Genomic DNA, 19,628 nt, shown 5'->3' with positions numbered 1-19,628 from the left:
CTTGATCTCATCAACGACGATTACGTTCAGGTTACACTTCCAAAAAATGCAACATATGCTTAGAGAAATGCTCAACATGATCTAAGGAAGTAAGATCAGAAGGATCTATTCTACATCCATCAGTGTGTGGATGTGAACGTGTTTGACACAATCATTAATTCGAAAATGGTGAAAGCTGCGCGGGACACACTGGTGTGGTGCTACGACAGTGTTGCATCGGTGAAGAAGGTGAAGCTTCAGTCTCTATGTAAGCAGTGTGAGAATCTCAGCATGAAGAACAATGAGAAGGTATTTGAATACATTTCTAGAGTAATTCTGATCACAAATAAGATGAAGTCGTGTGGAGAAACTCTCTCTGAAGAAAGTATCATTGAGAAGGTACTTAGATCTCTTACTCCTCAGTTTGATTACATCGTTGTAGCAATTGAACATTCTAAGGATCTGAGCACCATGAGAGTAGAAGAGCTGCAAACCAGTCTAGAGGCACAAGAGTTGCGTCTGACTAAAAGAATCTCTGAGAGAGAGAGAGAGGTTGAGTAGGCTCTGAAAGCTTCTTTTGTCAATAAAGACTAGAAGCAGTCTTGGTCAAAAGCCAAGAAAAGACATGGTAGGTCTTAGAAGTCAGAAACCTCAACTTCTGGGAGTCAGAAGGGAAAGGAGAAGTATGACAAGAGAAAAGTTCAATGTTATTGTTGTAAGAAGTTTGGCCACTTCGCTGCAAATTATTGGTCAAACAAGGAAAGGAAGTCAGAAGAAGCAAACATAGACAGAGGAGATTCTGATGATGAACCTGTGCTATTGATGACTTATGAATCTGATGATGATGAACCTGTGCGATTGATAATTTTTTATTCTGAAGGAGACTTTGAATATGAGTCGAGTCTGATTCTGAAGTCAGAATCAGAAGATGAGTCAGAATATGAAGGTTCTAAAGACGAGTCAAAATTTAAAGGTTCTGAAGAAGAGTCAGAATCCGAGGGTTCTAACGTTAAAGTTGAGTCAAGTGATGATTTTGAAGCTGAAGGAGAAGTTGCCTCTAAAGAGGATTCTGCCTTTGAAGTTGAGTCAGAATCAGAAAATAAGTCTAAAGGTGACTCTGAAGATGAAGACGACTCTAAAGGCGAGTCTGACTCGGAAGGTGAATTTGATTCTGATCCAGATTCCGATGATGTTCCAGAATCTGGAGGTAATCTAATCTCTGGAAATGTAGCTTCTAGAGGTGGAGCTTCTGAAGGAAGAACTTCTGAAGATATTGATTCTGATTCTGAAGATATTGATTCTGATTCTGAAGATGAGTCAGAGCCTGAAAATGATTCTGAGAGTGAGTTATAATCAGAAGGCGGGATTGATTTTGAGGAAGACTTTGGTTCTGATCAAGATTCTGATGGTGATTCAGATTCTGGTGGTAGTCCATATTATGAGAATATTCCAGATTCTGAAGGTGGTCATGCTTCTGAAGTCGGTACTTCTAGAGTTCCAACATCTGATACTGTTCCATAATAAGAAGGTTCTGAACAAGTTCAGAGGCCACATAGAATCAGAAACATTTCGAGAAGGTTTGCAGAATTTGACATGATGTAAGATACTTAAGTAGATTCTTAAGGGGAAGTTATTCAGTGTGCCATATTAGTAGACTCTGAACCCGTGAGTACGGAAGAAGCTCTCAAGCAAAAAGTTTGGCTGAAGGTCATGAAAGAAGAACTTGATGCCCTAGAGAAAAACAAGACCTGGAAGCTGACAGAGCTTCCAAAGAACAAGAAAGTCATCAGCATGAGATGAGTTTATAAGGTGAAGCTAAAGTCAGATGGATCAATTGGCAAACACAGAGCAAGGTTAGTTGTGAGAGGTTTTCTGCAGAAACATGGGTTAGATTACTTTGAAGTGTTTGTGCCTATAGCAAGACATGAAATAATCAGGGTGGTGATTGCAATAACTGCTAACAGTAATTGGCCTCTGATGCATTTGGACGTGAAACATGAATTTCTGAACGGTCCACTAGAATAAGAGGTTTATGTGTCATATTCTCATGGATTTGAGAAAAATAATCAGGAAGGGATGTTGTACAAATTACACAAAGCTTTGTATGGACTAAAGCAAGCCCCTAGAGCTTGTAATCTGAAAATTGATTCATTTTTCAAGAAGCAGTGATTTAAAAAATGTGAGATGGAGTATGGTGTCTATGTTTAGCATACTTCTGAAGGCAATATGATTCTGATGTGTGTGTATATTGATGACATATTGCTAACAGGAAGTTGTGAACATGGGATATCTAAGTTCAAGAAGGAGTTAATGAATGAGTTTGAGATGATTGATCTAGGAATTATAGTTTATTTTTTAGGGATGAAGATTATGTACTCTGAGAAAGGCATAATTTTACATCAAATGAAATATGAACTTGAACTTCTGAAGAGGTTTGAGCTGTTGAATTGTAAAGTTGTTGTCACACTTGTCGATACAAATCAGAAATTGGATTCTAATTCTAATGGTGATGATGTTGATGCGATAACGTTCAAGAAGTTGGTAGGATCTTTAAGGTATTTGTGTAATACCATACCTGATATTTGCTATGCGGTTGGAATAATGAATAGGTTTATGATATGAGTAAACCAAAGTGATCTCATTACCAAGCTACTGTAAGAATTTTGAGGTATATAAAGGGAACTTTGAAGTATGAAGTTTTATTTCCTGGTGCTGAAACTGGCTCAGAATTTCTGAGTAACTCAGATTTTGATTGGTGTGGAGACAGAGTTGACAGAAGAAGTACTTCTGGATACTTGTTTAAGTTTATAAGAAGTCATATATCTTGGTGTTCTAAGAAGCAACCAGTTGTTGTCTTGTCAACCTGTGAAGCAGAATATATTGCAGGTGTTGTACCGCATGTCAAGCTGTGTGGCTTATGAATTTACTGCAGGATCTGAAGATCAAGGTAAACAAGCCTCTGAAGTTGATGATCGATAACAAGTCTGCAATCAATTTTGCCAAGAACCCAATGTTGTATGTGAGAAGCAAGCATATTGAGACTAAGTATCATTTTCTGAGAAATCAAATTCATAATGGAATGCTAGAAGTTGTGCACTGTAGCACCCAGAAGCAACTGATAAATATTCTGACGAAGGCGATCAAGACCGACCAATTTCTCCGGTTGAGGGATGAAATTGGTGTTGTTAGTTTTGATTAAGCTGAATATGAATTAAGGGATGATGTTAGAATTAATTCATATTTTCATAAACATGTAGACAAAGTTTGTTAGATGATATCTTAATATTTTTCATAAAGTCTCACTTGTATTTAAGCAAGTGAGTGGTATGAACAAACTGTACATTTTATTTCTTTTGCAGCGTATGTGTGCATTTTTCAATTTAACCGCTTTGAATAGTGGAAATTTGTTATTATTCTTTTTTCCCTCTCTTATTGATTATTCATCCATCAAAGTTAATGTTAGAGTGATATGATATGAAAGATCCGTGTTCTAGAAATAGGAAAAAAATAGCTAATAATCCAAGATGATACAACAGTTATTCTACAGGTGGTAGAATAGAAATGTTGTTTTTCAGATAAATTGCTGTAAAATCTACACCAATGTATTGTTTGACACGGGTCTTTCCAAGATGATACAGCCCTTAAGCTCTTCATTGTCTTTCTGAAATATTGTTTGACACAGTGTATTCATGTGCTTATGGAAACAAAATCTCGTGTACTGGAGAAGCCCAGCGTATATGCAATGAGGTTATACTTCACACAATTAGTGCTTTGATATTTGGTAATGTATTTTGGGAATGGGATTAGGAATTTTCACTTTTTACTTTTTTTTTCTTTCCGTTTTTATAAAAATATTGAATTGTTTTACTATGAATTGATTGATATGGATCCAATTTAAACCGCTCACAAGAGAATCAAAAATGCATTTAAGTTTAATTTTGATCTCACCTGATCAGGAGGGCCTTCCAAGGTCTTGGTGAATGGGCCGGAGAATGAAATGAGAGGGGGGTGTACCTGCAAGGTGCTCCAACGCTTAAGTCAGAAAAGGTACAGAATGAGGTTATCAGAGTGTGAGTTAGAATACCTGCCCCTTCGCCATGAAAGGGGTATTTATATTGAGCCCCCAGCGCTGGGCCAAGGCTCCTAATGGGCTGGATTAGCTAGGCCCAAGGAGGAGCTGCCAGGGGACGCGTAAGAAGCGTTAAGACCTAGACCAAGGTCTGCCCCCTGGTCCAACTGCCCCTATCCCTAAGGAGACAATATAGGGGAGTTGGGTGACGTGGTGAGTGAGATGCCGTTATGGCTCTGCCCGACACAACTTAGGTGTCCGCGACGTGGGTTGACGATGAGTGGATGGAGATCATATGAGGAGGACCCGCTCGTTGTCCGACACGTATTTAAGGGGCCGGGGAGACATTCTTCGGGCGGACGGTCGTTCACCTGACGTGTCCTCGTGGTCGCTTGGACACGGTCGTTTGGACGTGGGCTTGGCGAGCATTGGGCCGTGCCGTGCCTAGTGTCATGGCCCAGTCCAGAACAGGAGCCCCCCAAGTCGAGTCTCTGAGCCAGAGAGATGACTTATGTTTCAACTAAGGGTTCCCCGAGACGATGGGGAAGCTTGATCGTTAGACAGGTGAGGTTGTAACAGACCTATTCATGACTAACATTTTCTCCGGGAATGTCGGGGATGGAGGTGATCGGTTGGTCTGCACCTTCCTTGTAGTAAACGTGGGTATGACGCGGGGAGGTGGCGTCTTGGTGAGTCGAGGAGACGGATAGGTGCTCGGGTCGTTTCAGTTTCTTATCTTTGATAGACGTGTCTCAGGATTAGTGGCGTCGCTTCGTTTCGCGCGCAAAGACGGCGTAGGCAGGCTAGGCAATGATGACCTAGCGTGTTGGTCTACGTGCCAAGCCCTATAAAAAGGGGTTGAGTAACTTCATTTCCACCTTTTTTTTCTCGCTCATACGTTCACCGGAGTTCTCCACCTTCTCTCTCGTTTGCTTGCTCAACCGTCTGGACCGCCGTCTCCGCCCGTCCTCCTATCTGAACCACCGTCTTCTGCTCGGACACCACCGTACCCCTTTCGACTTAACTATGTCAGGTATGATTTTCCACTGCGACCCATTCTTTTTCCTTGTTGTTTTCTGTCAAACGCATGCTATTTTTGTAGAAATGTGGTTAGGTTTAACTTGGGAACAGTGTAGTGGACTGTAGGTGTATATTAGATGGTAGAAAATAGGGTTGGGATCCTACTGTACCGGGCATAAACTTCATATGCTGGGCAATACTTGCATAGGCTGTATGAAGTTTATGCCCGGTCTCCATAGAATGCGCGCGCCACCGAGTTGAGCGCGGTTAGTGTCCGTCGCCGCTACGCCCTTTCACTTGACCTGCGGTGGAAGGGTGGATTTGATATGACGTCGAATTCACTCTTTCTGTCTGCGTTTCAGGTGCTACCGGGCGCTTACGACCGAGGAAGGAAGATTCTGGGTCCTCCACCGAAGACGCGACAATCGCTCGTCTCCCTGTCGGGGATGGGAGTGTCCGAGATGGTACCGAACACGCCTCCTCTTCCGGGCAGGTCGACTTCTCATGGGTTGCGGACGAGCCCTTGGAGGAGGAATCAGACTTCTGTGACGAGGCCATCACTGCTCACGCTATGGTCGAGACCATAAGCCGGGAGGATCCACCAAACTGGTATTGCTGCGCCCCCAAGGAAGAAGACCGCATTTGTCATCATTTCCCGGGGAAGCAGTTCACCATGTATGAATTTGCTTTTCGTGAGGCGGGGATTAGACTGCCCTTCAACTCCTTCCAGATGTCGGTCTTCAAGTGGCTCCGGCTGGCGCCGTCCCAACTACATCCTAATGCTCTCGCATTTATGCGGGCATTCGAGTTAGTTTGCCAGTTCCTCGGCATTGGTTGCACCCGGGCTCTCTTCTTCCACGTTTTCCATCTCCAGAGGTCCGGTTCCCGTGGTCGCCACAGTTGGGTTTCTTTCAAGCAGCCCGTGCGTCTGTTCAAGACGTACGAGGATTCTGTTCGCCATTTCAAAAGCCGGTGGTACGTGGTGATGCCGATTACCCGGGCTGCCCTTCACTCTCTCTACTACTATCAACGGGAACCCAACGGGGAGGAGACGCTGATGTCGAAGATACCGCTGAGGTGGCAGCGTGATCATTTCGATCTCTCCACGGCGCATTACCGGGTCAAGTACGCGATGCTCGGCGAGGAGGATAGGCTCGCGTACAAGAAGCTGGTCGATTACGTGCAGAGCTTCAGCTTGGCGTTCTGGGCGAATCGACAGGGCGTGCCCTACCTGGATGAGGCCGGGGAGCTAATCACCGAGACGCGTTATATCAATACGAAGGCTCTGCTCGAGTGTGATACCGAGGAGGAAGCTCTGGCGTTATTGAGTAGGCAGACTTTGTTTAGCTTTTTATTTCTGTTTATGACTTCGGTCGCTAATGTTTATGTGTAATTTATTTGCAGGTGCCATGCCCAATGCTCGTGATCGGGTGCTGAAGCTAGCGAATCAGGTCGGCGCTCCTGACCGGGTGCCCAAGAAGAAGAAGAAAACTGTGGCCCGTGTCTCGGAGACTGCTGGCGATGCCGGGGTCGGTCCCTCGCAGGCGGCGAGCGTGATTCCTTCCTCTCCTCCTCGGTCTAACCCGATCAACATTCCTGATAGCAGTCCGTCGCCAGCGGCTTCCCCCCTCCATAAACGGAAGCGTCCGGCTGGGCCTCTCACCAGGTCGTCTCCAGGAAGTCCGAATGGACCGGGCAGCTATCTTCTACCTCCCTGCTATGTGGAACGGTCGTTCTTCAAGGCCGAGGAGTCGATTGTTGTGCCTGCGCCTGAGGCCAAGGCTATTCTGGACCAGGACGCTGCTGCCCGGAGAAAAGATCTGGCCAGGGATATTGCTGCTGTCATCCGGGTGATGGAGACGGCCATGGTTATGACCGACGCTTCGGTCTCCACCGCCTCGCTGGAGGATGCCCTTTTGCAGGTTCGGACGGAGAAGGAAAGACTATCTAAAGATCTGTCGGACTACAAAGAAGAGCATCAGCTGCAGGAAGGGCTGAGCCAGAAGTTGGAGGAGGTGGAAAGGGAGAGGGACCAGTTGAAGGCCGCTAAGGCGAGGTTGGAAGAGCAGGTGGTCGACCATCAGAAGCTGAGCGAGGACAACGCTGGCCTACGGGCTCAGGTTGAGTCTCTCGAGGGAAAGGTCCGTCCTCTGGCAGATGAGACCGAGGAGGAACGCGCCCTCGGTTCGCGCGGTGAGCTGCTAGGGCATATTCGGACTCTCAACCAAGATCTCGTGGCCTGCTTCAAAGAGGGTTTCGACAATGCTGTCGAGCAGCTCGGGCTTCTGAACCCTGAGTTGGTGACAGAAGGGTCGGCCTATAACTGCTGCGTCCGGGATGGTGAGATTATCTGCCCGTTTGAAGCGGAGGAGGAGCTGGGGGGAGAAGAAGAAGAAGAGGATGAAGAGGTGCTCCGAGCGGAGTCTTAGTTTATATGTTTTAGTTATCATGGCCTGCGTGCCTTATGTATTTTGGCCTTCGGGCGTTGTAATATGGCCTTCGGGCGTACTTGGCTTCGGCCGCTTTTATCGTTTCTAATGTATGAATATTTTCGTTATCATTCATTGTGCTCGTTTGTGTTTGATACTTGTTTGTATGAATTCGTACTCTGCTCGACTTTGTTAATCTCCTCGGTTTAGGGAACCGACGAAGTGTCGGGCTTTGTGCCCGTGGGTATCGAAGCCCGGGTCTGTTGTTCGAACCCTGGTCCCGAGGCTTGGGTCCTCCCATCGCGAGCTGGGTGCCCTGCCAGTCTTGGTACTTCGACGTTGAGTCTTGGTCAAGATCCCAACCGTCGGGGAGGGTTGTGTTTGTTATGTGACCCCGGATCGTTCCCGGGTCTCGTGGTTCCTCCCTGGGGTTTTGGGGACGAAGAGCGTGGCCGTACCTGCCACGTCTCCCCGTGGTGTACTTAGCTGTAATATTGTCTAAGTTTTTCTGCGTTCCATGGTCGAGCGAGTTGTTCTCCTTGTAGGTTTTCTAGGTAATAGGCCCCGTTGCTCGTTTTGTCGCGGACGCGGTAAGGGCCTTCCCAGTTGGCCGCCAGTTTGCCCTCTCTCGGGTTTTTCTGGTTTCTTCTGAGGACCAGGGTGCCGACCTGGAACTCTCTTTTTATGACTTTCGCGTCATGGCGTAGTGCTATTTTTTGTTTGAGGGTTGTTTCCCTGAGAGCTGCTTCGGAACGTATCTCCTCGACTAGGTCGAGCTCGGCTCTAAGGGTCTCATCGTTCATTTCCTCGTCTAGGGGCTCCTCTGTCCTCCTCGTTGGCGTCCGTATCTCCACCGGGATGACTGCCTCGGTGCCGTAAGTTAGTCGGAACGGGGTTTCCCCGGTGGTAGAATGTGGTGTCGTGCGGTAGGCCCATAGGACGCTATGTAGCTCCTCGACCCATGCCCTCTTTGCCTCGCCGAGTCTGCGTTTGAGGCCGCGTAAGATTACCCTGTTGGCCGCCTCTGCTTGCCCGTTCGTCTGCGGATGCTCGACAGACGTGAAATGCTGCGTGGTGCCCAGGCTGGCGACGAAGTCCTGGAATCCTCCGTCCGTGAATTGTGTCCCGTTGTCTGTGACAAGTGCCTGGGGTATACCGAACCGAGCGAGGATATTGCGTTTGAAGAACCGGAGAATGTTCTGCGCGGTTATTTTAGCCAGTGCCTCCGCCTCGATCCATTTGGTGAAGTAATCCACCCCGACGATGAGGTATTTATTCTGATATGATCCGGTGACGAAGGGCCCGAGGATGTCCATGCCCCACCACGCGAAGGGCCATGGGGAAGACAGCGATTTGAGGTCGTTCGGGGGTGCGAGGTGCATGTCGGCATGTCGTTGGCATTTGTCACATCTTTTGACGTGCTCTTTCGAATCGTTTTGCATGGTCGGCCAGTAGTAGCCTGCTCGAAGGGCTTTTCGTGCGAGCGATCGTCCGCCGAGGTGCTGAGCGTTAATTCCCCGGTGTATCTCTCCAAGTATGTCGGGGACTTTCTCTTCCTCGACGCATTTGAGTAGTGGGATGGAGAATCCTCTCCGGTAGAGTTTGCCTTCGAGGAGTACGTACGAGCATGCGCGTCGTTTGACAGTGGTCGCCTCTTTCGGGTCAGCCGGGAGTTCGTCTCGTGTGAGGTAATTGTAGATGGGTGTCATCCAACAGTGGGCATCTCCAATAGCGTTGACCTCGAGTGGAGGCGGTAGTTTGTTGATGCTGGGCCGAGGGAGGATTTCTTGGATTACTGATTTATTTCCACCCTTTTTCCTCGTGCTGGCTAGTTTGGAGAGAACGTCTGCCCGTGTGTTGTGCTCGCGGGGTATGTGTTGAACTTCCCATTTTTCAAATCTATCAAGTTTTTCTTTGACGAGGGACAAGTACTCGAGGAGGTTGTCGTTCTTGGTTTGGTATTCTCCTCGCACTTGTGAGGCCACGAGCTGGGAGTCGGTGGATATTTTTACCTCTTTTGCTCCTAGGTCCTCGGCTAACCTCAGGCCTGCGAGGAAGGCTTCGTATTCGGCTTGGTTGTTTGATGTTGGGAACGCTAGCGCTAATGATACCTCTATCAGGATCCCTTCTTCATTTTCGAGGATGATCCCGGCCCCGCTGCCTGATGTGCTAGAGGCGCCATCGACGAAGATCGTCCATTTGTGGGCGCTTTCTGCTGGAGTCGGGCAGTGGGTCATCTCCGCGACGAAGTCGGCCAGTGCCTGAGCTTTCAAGGCTTTTCTACTTTCGTATTGTATGTCGAATTCGGAGAGTTCTAGTGACCACTTGAGCATCCTCCCGGCCATATCCGGGCGCCCGAGCAGCTGTTTGATTGGCTGGTCGGTCCTCACCTTTATCGTGTGTGCGAGGAAGTAATATCGTAGTCTCCTCGCTGTGTTGATGAGGGCCAGGGCGACCTTTTCGATTTGCTGATATCGGAGCTCGGGACCTTGGAGTGCTTTACTCGTAAAATAGATGGGTTTTTGTCCTTCGTCGGTTTCTCTTATTAGAACGGCGCTGACGGCCTCGGTTGCCACGGATAGGTATAAGTATAGGGTTTCCTTTGCTGATGGCCGTGATAAGACCGGGGGTTGGGACAGAACCTTCTTTAGATGGAGTAGCGCTTGCTCGCATTCATCGGTCCAGTCGAAGGTAGCCTCTTTGCGAAGGAGTCTGAAGAATGGCAACGCGTGCTGGGCGGACTTGGCGATGAAACGGGAGAGTGAGGCGAGCACTCCATTGAGTGACTGGATCGATTTTTTGGTTTTCGGGGTCGGAAACTCCGAGAATGCCCGGCATTTGTCGGGGTTGGCCTCGATCCCTCTTTCGGTGAGATAGAAACCGAGGAACTTGCCTGCCCGGACTCCGAACGTGCATTTCTCGGGGTTGAACCTCATTTTACACTGTCTCGCCTGCTCGAATACCTTCGTAAGGTGTCGAGCATGGGTTATCTCCTCGTGTGATTTGACGATCATGTCGTCCATGTACACTTCGAGCATGTCCCCTATTTCGTCCTTGAAGACTTTGTTCATCATGCGTTGGTATGTAGCGCCAGCGTTCTTGAGCCCGAACGGCATCACGTTGTAATAGTAATTGCCCGTTGGGGTCATGAACGCTGTGTGTTTCTTGTCTGCGGGCGACATAGGGATCTGGTTGTATCCACTATATGCGTCCATGAAGGACAAGAGTTTAAAACCTGCAGAGTTGTCAACGAGCGAGTCTATATTAGGGAGGGGGAAAGCATCTTTCGGGCAAGCCCTATTAAGATCAGTATAATCAACACACATACGCCATTTTCCATTATTTTTCTTAACGAGGACTACATTAGAGAGCCAGGTTGTGTACTGGGCTTCAGAAATAAAATTTGCCTCTAAGAGGTCTTTTACAGCTCGCTCGGCAGCCTCTGCCTTTTCGGGCGATTGCTTGCGTCTACGCTGTGCTATGGGCTTGGCTGCCCGGTCTACAGCTAGCTTATGACACGCGATCTCGGGGTCCAGCCCGGGCATTTCTGCGGCATTCCACGCGAAGAGGTCGGAGTTCTCTTTGAGGCATGCTACCAGCTCTTCTCTTGTTTCCTCGGGTAGTCCCTTACCTATCTTCACCGTCCTTTCCGGATCGTCCCCAAGAGGAATGAGTTCGAACTCCCCGTCGGGGATTGGTCGGACCGGGTGTTCGAGAGAGCGTTCCTTGGGGAACCTCCCCTCTTCGGTCTCGTCCAGCCCGATGCGACAGTCGAGGTCGATGGCGTTGACTCCTCGGGCAGGATCCTCGGTCTTGAGTTTTTTGTTGTTGCAGTTGCTCTTCGTGCTGACTACGGCCTGTCCTTTTACTGCGGCGTCGTAGCATCGTCGGGCTGCTTCGATGTCACCATGGATGGTGACCACACGTCCTAATTTGGTGTAGTATTTCATCTTCAGGTGGACGGTGGATGGGACCGCGGTGAGTTCGGCCAGTGTCGGGCGTCCAAAGATGCAATTGTAGAGAGACGGACAGTCTACGACCAGGAATTGGGTTTTGACTTCCCTGGCCGTTTCTTGTTCGCCGAAGGTGACGAGGAGTTCGACATATCCCCACGGTCTGGTTGTTGCTCCGTTGAATCCTTGGAGATCTGATCCGACGTAGGGGGCTAAGTTGGTCTTGTCTAGCTTCAGAGTCTTGAAGAGGTGGACGTACATGATATCCACTGAGCTGCCTTGGTCGACCAGGATGCGTCGTACGTCGAATTGGGCCATCTTTGCCCTTATCAATAGTGGGATGCCCGAGTTCGGGGATCCGCCCGGGAGCTCCTCCAGGAAGAAGGATATCGGGTTGGATTTTCCCCGGTATTTTGTCAATGTCGCTTTCTGCTCGGGGGCAGTCAGTAGGAGTTCGTCGAACTTACGTTTGACGGAGAGGGCCGCGGATTCCCCGTTAGTTCCTCCTCCTGATATCACCAGTGTGGTAGGGAAGTCTTCCCAGGGGCTGAGTGCAGTGATCTTGCCCTCGGGCAATGGTTCGGGGAGGAAGAAATCTTCCGGTCGTGACACGCAGAGGGCCACTTGATGGGGAGAGTTGCCAGGGGGTGTGTCTTCCCGGGGTCTCTTCTTCTCTGGCTCGTCGTGTCTGGGAGCTTCGTTCTTCCTCGTATACTGCTTCAGGTGCCCCTCTTGGATTAAAATTTCTATCGCATCCTTCAGGTGGACGCAGTCTTCGGTCACGTGCCCGTGACTTCTGTGGAACCGGCAGTACTTTGATTTGTCGGTGTGGGGCTTTGGTGCAGACGGTTTTGGGAACCTGACCCTGCCCTGCTTAAATTCAGAGTTGATACATTCTGCGAGGATGCGCTCTCGAGGAGCCGTCAGTAAGGTGTACTCGCTATATCTGCCCGCGGGGCCTCTTCCTTCCCGGAGCTCGCGAGGTCTTTCTTCTCTTCGTTTGTCTCCGTTGCGACGGGAAATGCTCGTGTCCTCGCGTTTTGAGTGCTCGGTCTCCCCAGCGTTACGTCCGCTGCGGGCATTGTGTGCCACCTGCTTTTCCTCGTATCTGATGTAGGCTTGGGCTTTATGCAGGAGCTCGTTTAAGGTGCGGGGAGGCTCGATCCCTACGGCTCTGCTAAGTTCACTGCCGGGCAAGAGACCTCTCTCGAGGAGATACTTCTTCATGTGCTCGGTGGTATCTACCTCGACAGCTTCCTGGTTGAATCGCTCGATGTATGAGCGCAGTGTTTCATTCTTCTTCTGCACTATGGCTTCAAGGGTCGCCTCCGTCTTGGGGTGACGACGGGAAGCTGTAAAGTGCCTGGTGAACATGGACCTCATGACTCTCCATGACGTGATGGACTCAGGGGCCAAGCTTTTGTACCAAGCCATGGCCCCTTTCCTGAGGGTCGTTGAGAACAGTCGGCATTTGAGGTGCCCGGTTATATCATTGCGGTAGTCGAGCATCGCGTTGACGTTGTCGACGTGATCGTCGGGATCTGTAGTCCCGTCGTACACAGCTAGATTTGGTGGTTTCTCCATGCCTTTGGGGAGCGGGGCTTCCATTATTGCCCGAGATAGGGGGCAATGCGAATCTTCCTCGTCGCTCCTTAAGGGAGACAGTTCGTTGTTGTCGGGGCTGTGCCCGCGCCTTGGTGATGTTCTCGCTCGACCACCGTCACGACGGGCGCGTGCCCTGCTGGCGTGGGGTTCGGGAGAGCGACGTCCTCGCTTCTTCGTTGGCTCCGAACGTTGTTGTATCCTACTCACCGGCTGGGGCCGGGCCTCTTGTCGTTCGGCTTCGAGGGCCATGATTCGTTCGTGCTGCTGGTGGAGCATAGAACCGGCCTGATTGAGGGCATTCACCATGGCAATCATTACGGCGTCTCCTTCAACGGGAACGGGAATGGGATGAAATGTCTCTGCCCCTAAATTGTGGGCGTGAGAGGCATCTCCGTTGTTTTGGGGCTCTGGAGACGGGGTGGATGGATGACCGTCCCGAACGTCCGCTTCATGGGATGGCGGGCCGTCGTCCATATTGTAGTTGACGAGGGGACGGCTGTGATCGCTATGTTGTTCTCCGGCCATGTTGGAAGGACAGAAACAAATGAGCTTTTGATCCTCGTTTGATGAAGATGGGGATAGCTAGTTCCCACAGACGGCGCCACTGATCTCACCTGATCAGGAGGGCCTTCCAAGGTCTTGGTGAATGGGCCGGAGAATGAAATGAGAGGGGGGTGTACCTGCAAGGTGCTCCAACGCTTAAGTCAGAAAAGGTACAGAATGAGGTTATCAGAGTGTGAGTTAGAATACCTGCCCCTTCGCCATGAAAGGGGTATTTATATTGAGCCCCCAGCGCTGGGCCAAGGCTCCTAATGGGCTGGATTAGCTAGGCCCAAGGAGGAGCTGCCAGGGGACGCGTAAGAAGCGTTAAGACCTAGACCAAGGTCTGCCCCCTGGTCCAACTGCCCCTATCCCTAAGGAGACAATATAGGGGAGTTGGGTGACGTGGTGAGTGAGATGCCGTTATGGCTCTGCCCGACACAACTTAGGTGTCCGCGACGTGGGTTGACGATGAGTGGATGGAGATCATATGAGGAGGACCCGCTCGTTGTCCGACACGTATTTAAGGGGCCGGGGAGACATTCTTCGGGCGGACGGTCGTTCACCTGACGTGTCCTCGTGGTCGCTTGGACACGGTCGTTTGGACGTGGGCTTGGCGAGCATTGGGCCGTGCCGTGCCTAGTGTCATGGCCCAGTCCAGAACAAATTTTTTTATTAATATCAATGTTGGTGTAGAAATATCGTGTTTGGGCCTCATAAATTAATATCCTCTCTAAGTCAGAAAAAATTTATTTTTTAAATTTATTGAAAAATCAATATAATTGAATTATATATAGTTCAAATATATTAATTCTTCAATGAATTTATGAGTGTGTTTGTTTGATTAAAATTATAAATTCAGAAATATAATTCAGGATTTTTATTCCTATAAAAGTGTTTGACAAATAAATAAAGTTTTTAGAAATATTTGTAAATTTTACTTTAATTAAATTTTAAAAATTAAAAGTTAAAAATGACTGTGTTAAAATAATATGAAAGGGAGAAGTTATGATTGATTATTTTATATTCTCTTGTAAGATTCTTATTTTTTGACATGGAAATAAAAATTAAAAAAATTTATGAATAAATCATATTCTAAGAAATAAAAAGTACCCATAAATAATTTAATAAGATTTGAAATAAACAAAAGAATATATGAATTTCAATGTTATATTCCTAAAAACACCCCATAAAAAAATAAGTTTTTTTAATATTAAAGACCAGAGGAATATTACACCAAACAAATCTAAATTTTATTATTATCTCATGTAGTTTTGCAGGATACATTGCATCTAGTTGTAACTTGTAAGGTATGGTAATCATTGCTGAATAGTACACTAACTCTATTCATATGGCCATTTGATTGATACACAAGTTGGTCTGTTAAGTGCGTAAGTTTGCACTCGAGTCACATCATGTAGAATCTTATCATTTTCACTTCTCACTTTCTCCCATACTAAACTACCACACCTAAATTTCTTCTGAAATTATTATATCCTCCAATAAACTTCTCCACCATCATATTCAGATTGCCTGTAGTGAAAATAGACTATTTGATCACGTTTAGAGGTCAGTGAATCAAGTTCAACATCAAAACTTGAGTCATTCGACTTCGACCTCGGACATACGAGACTAGTAACCAATATTATTGAGTGCGGGTTTGACACTTATTATCAGTAACATTCTTACATGCTATGTTATTCGACATGAATATGACAGGTTACCAAGGAATTTCTTGACCATCCCATGCGAAGAACTTGCCATTGTCTTGGCTCTTCACATTGTTAATAATGTGTAACAGCTTTTGGACTGAGAACTCTTTGCTGAAGAGCTTTTCTTTAGGAACATTTTTCTGAAATGGCTTAGAAAGATCTGTGTCAACTGTACCAGGATGCAATAGAATACATATGATTGGATCCTTCTTCCTTGCAAATTCCAACGACACATTCTTCGACACTGTTAGAACATATGCGGAAGAAAAACCACTTGTGTCAGTATATAAGTTCAAATAAGTCAATTCAAATCCATCTAACAGGACGGTGATCATGAAAAAAGAGACTCATACATTGGTTAAGAGCAGTCTTCGAAGATCGATACGAATGCCAACCCCCGATACGATTGTCGCCAATAGATGCAACCCTTGCACTCAAACTAGCCACAACTGCACCATTTCTTTCGGTCCCAATGCCGCCTCCAGCTTTTAGAAGAGGCCACATGTGCTGGTTTAGAATTTCACAGAATCAAATGCTGGCTCAAATTATTGAAAACACATTCATATAAAGAGCGCATACTCACTCACTTCTAAAATTATGATAAAGAGATAAACAAAGAAAAAAATGTTACAAAATTTAGATTGATGTTACCTTGATAACCAAGATAGGACCGACGGCATTAACCTCATACGCAAGCATTAAAGATGACTTCTCCAATTTGCTCAATGTGGTTTCTATATTGTATTGAAAACAAAAATAATCATCTACCACATATTTGTCAGAAACATAAAACATGGTAATAATCATCTACCGCATATTTACCTGGTTGCAATACTCGAGGTATTGAAAGAATCCCAGATGCATTAATGAGAAGGTTTATATGCCCGTAAGTCTCTTTTATCGACAATGCAGATGCCTGAAATATTATGAAATATACAAAGCTTAACAAATGAATAAGTTTTTCGATTTCTTCAAATCTATCGGTGAATGTCTTAATGCTTAGACATGAGTACACCATCCTATAGCTAATCATGTTGTCTGTAAATTGTAAATGGAGCAACAATGCCATAACCTAACATCAGTCTTGATAGAAAAGGCCACTGCATTTGTTAACTCTCCCTTGACAAAAGTTCCCATTTTAGAATGGACAAGTGGGTTAACTTAATCAGAGTCAGTTTTTGTTATCAAATAGCAGCTAGAGTCGAATTTGAACAAACATATGTTGTTTTCTGATATGCATTTAGTAAATATTGTTAGAACAGTAACGCGGATACAGAGTAGCTATAGTTCCCTTTGTTTATGTCATGTCTTGTGAATTGTATATAGATTCCAGTATTATGGGCCATAATCATTTCAACAATATGAACTATATTCTCATTAATCTATAATCATCTCAATAATCCATAATTATCTCAACAATCTGAGTCATATTTAACAAATGTATTGTCAAATCCAAAGGCAAAATAACAAAATGCACAACCTCAATAGAACTTTCAACAGTCAAATCCAAAGGCAAAATTTGAAGACGATCATCAAATCTATCCTTCAATTGAAGAAGCCCAGTTGATGAATTAGGATTACGGCAAGTAGCAACAACATGTCCTTTATCATTGTTCTCTAACAATTGTTTCACCTATACAATGCCAAATAAACACACCCCATGAAGAAAAGTAAACATTTTTGACAATGTGACAAGTGCCAAGAATGGAAGAAAACATTGATTTTTTTGAGGGAGAAAAAATCTTACGAATTCAAGGCCGATTCCTCTGGAAGCTCCTTGAACTAAGGAAACCCCGTTCGCTTGAGAAGATGATGAAGAAAAGGCCCTTCTGGCTAGTGATAGAAGCCGAGGGGAGCGTGAAGCCATGGAAGTGTTGTGGGTTGGTGGTGGCAATTGCAATAGAGAATCATATGATAGAGAAAAGAACATGAAGCGTGGAATGATACTGACCAAGTAAGGAATTGAATTAACAAAGACACAAATAAAGTAATTGTAAGATGTTGTACGTGGAAGTGACAAACATAGAACACATATTTCACAATTGAATTTTGGTAGTTGCAACCGTTTAGGGGGTTACAAATCTTCTCTTTTAACTAGTGGGATACCTAGGGTGTACTCACTAAATATTTTTAAGGCTAATGCTAACATGTGCTCCAAGGGCACAAGTTAATGATACACTTATAGAAATATTTTCTTGGAGCGTGTGCATTTGATTTCTTGGAATTTAAAATTTTGTTTTATTTCACACAAACTTTTTAATAGTAGTAACCTTAACTTGTGCCCCAAGGGCACAAGTTAGCAAGACCCTATTTTTAAAATTGGGATAAAAATGTTATGAAGAAAAAAATACAAAAAATATTAATAAAAGTTAAGAATGATAAAAATAGAAAAAGTGTCTTATACATGGTGAATAATATAAATTGTTCCGCATTAAAAAAAATTATAATAAAGGTAAAAAGAGAATATTAAAAGGAAAGTTGGAAAAAATTTAAAAAATCTATGATTAATTAAAATAATGAAATGAAGTTGAGAAGCAATGAATGTTTGGATCCAAATGGGACAAAAGAGAACAACAAAATTAGGCTATGTAGTGTTGTAAAAAATATGGGTCTGGTAAGAGTGTCTTATATGGCACTATGAGATGTTAGTCGTCATTAAAAAGTACATAAAACGTTTCCTTTTAGTGCGGTTTGTAATTTCCAAAAGCGCATTGTATTCATCTACAACCAAAACCTTTCATTGTCCTTGCGCCGTTTTGTCATCATATGCTTCCAAAATCGAAAATGTCTTCACCAAAACATGCATCAGATAAAATTAGGTATGATATTTGTTTTAATTGTGTTGTAACATGAGTTCTAACGGCTTATTTATGCCGTAGATGGTTTGGTTAATGTGTTGCATGTAGAGTTAGATAGTTGTAATGTGTTTAGGGTAATTTTTTTGAATGTTGTGTGTTGTTACAGAGCATCTGTTGGATGCATTGCGTGTTAAAGCGAAAGAAAAAGAAGACATGGCTTCACAAAAGAAGGTGTTTAAGATTTTACGAAAAAATATCACGAATCAGAAACCAGTTGAAGTGGAAATGTCCATCTCAAGTGAAAATAGCAGGTACGATGTTCAGGTGCATGTTAAAGTTGTTATTGTAGTTATTTTAAGTATCAGATGCAAAATAAAGTAGTTTACTGATGATATTGCAGTTCTGAATACATATCTGAAGGGGATATTGAAGAAATGAAAAGGATTCGTGAAAGGGTGATATATGCGTTAGATGATTCAAACTTAGATAATCACAAGTCCGTCAGAAGAGAATGACAATAAGGACTAAAAAAAGACGAGTATTCATGGGAGAGGGTTGTGAGTTTTGGATAAAAAGTTAAGAAAAATGTTCTGGTGTGTTGGTGTATTCTCTATAGTTGAATGAAGCCACATGGTTGTATTTTTCAGATCAGTAAATATGTATGTGATAAAGAAGTATCTCTGGTGGAACCAGAAATCCATTGAGATGATTGATGCAGATACTAGAGATAGGTATTACGGGAAAATGTATTGTGAAAAAAGGAACAAAAAGGCGGTGAAGGTGGAGAAAGTCATTGGTAAAGGTTGGTACGCGAAAAAGAAGAGGCTTTGTAGAGGAGACAAGCTGGATTTTACGATTCGTGATCCTCCAGATCGTCTTTTTGTGTATATTTTAAATCATTGAAGAGTAGTTAATTGTTGTTTTCTGAAGACTATGGAAGATGTTTTGAAGTTATGTCTGATCAAAAAGGTTGTCGCATTAGTAGTAGTTGTTGATGAAAATGTTATCAAGTTCCCGCATAATTTTGTTATGTTGTTGATGGTTAGTGTGGTATAAGCAAAGTATTAGTAGTATTTTGTAACGAACTTGCAGTATTGTTTAGGTGGTTTTAATTTATGATTAGGTATTAGCTTTAATGTGTGGTATGGTTTAACAATATGATGATATGAACAATGTGTGATGTTAAAGTATGCTGAAGTAATATAAAATATGAACTAGTTGTAAAATCTCCATTTTGTTTGATTTTTGTGTTGTTTGGTAAAGATGTTAATCTACTTAATTTATTTGTTGGATTTTCTAAAGTTAAGAACGACTAAGTTACAGTCTTGGATGTGGTTTTATTCAAATGGCAGGCTCAATTAATAAATTGAATGGATGTGAAATTGAAAACGTAAAGGTTATGAGAAATGAGATTATTAAAGTAGGTGAAAGTACTATGGATATGTTGGCCGTAGGTATTGGTGTTAAATGAGAGGGTAATATGGTATGGTGTAAGAAACAAAGACGTTCCAAATAAAATCTGC

At 44.9% G+C, this 19,628-nt stretch overlaps 1 protein-coding gene across 1 annotated transcript; it reads right to left on the bottom strand.

The window, feature by feature from the left end:
- Window positions 1-14,826: 14,826 nt before the first annotated feature.
- On the bottom strand, window positions 14,827-17,365 carry LOC127074717 (uncharacterized). The gene is made up of 6 exons (XM_051016059.1): window positions 17,055-17,365; window positions 16,788-16,940; window positions 16,130-16,223; window positions 15,959-16,041; window positions 15,661-15,814; window positions 14,827-15,551 (listed from the first exon to the last, which is right to left on the bottom strand). Exons 1-6 carry the CDS (start codon window positions 17,235-17,237, stop codon window positions 15,316-15,318), a joined length of 903 nt encoding a protein of 300 aa, XP_050872016.1. The 5' UTR covers window positions 17,238-17,365; the 3' UTR covers window positions 14,827-15,315.
- Window positions 17,366-19,628: the final 2,263 nt, after the last annotated feature.

The sequence above is a fragment of the Lathyrus oleraceus genome, chromosome 1 (genome assembly GCF_024323335.1).
Source record: "Lathyrus oleraceus cultivar Zhongwan6 chromosome 1, CAAS_Psat_ZW6_1.0, whole genome shotgun sequence".
In the NCBI taxonomy this organism is placed as follows: Eukaryota; Viridiplantae; Streptophyta; class Magnoliopsida; order Fabales; family Fabaceae; genus Lathyrus; species Lathyrus oleraceus.
The sequence above is the reverse complement of the archived record's forward strand: the minus strand, read 5'-3'. Positions and strand labels throughout refer to the sequence as shown.

Coding starts and splice junctions, on each gene's coding strand:
- LOC127074717 (XM_051016059.1), bottom strand. CDS start 17,237: ATGTTCTTTTCTCTATCATATGATTCTCTATTGCAATTGCCACCACCA. Junction 16,941..17,054: donor GAGGAATCGGCCTTGAATTC/GTAAGATTTTTT, acceptor GGCATTGTATAG/GTGAAACAATTGTTAGAGAA. Junction 15,552..15,660: donor GAAGACTGCTCTTAACCAAT/GTATGAGTCTCT, acceptor ATGTTCTAACAG/TGTCGAAGAATGTGTCGTTG.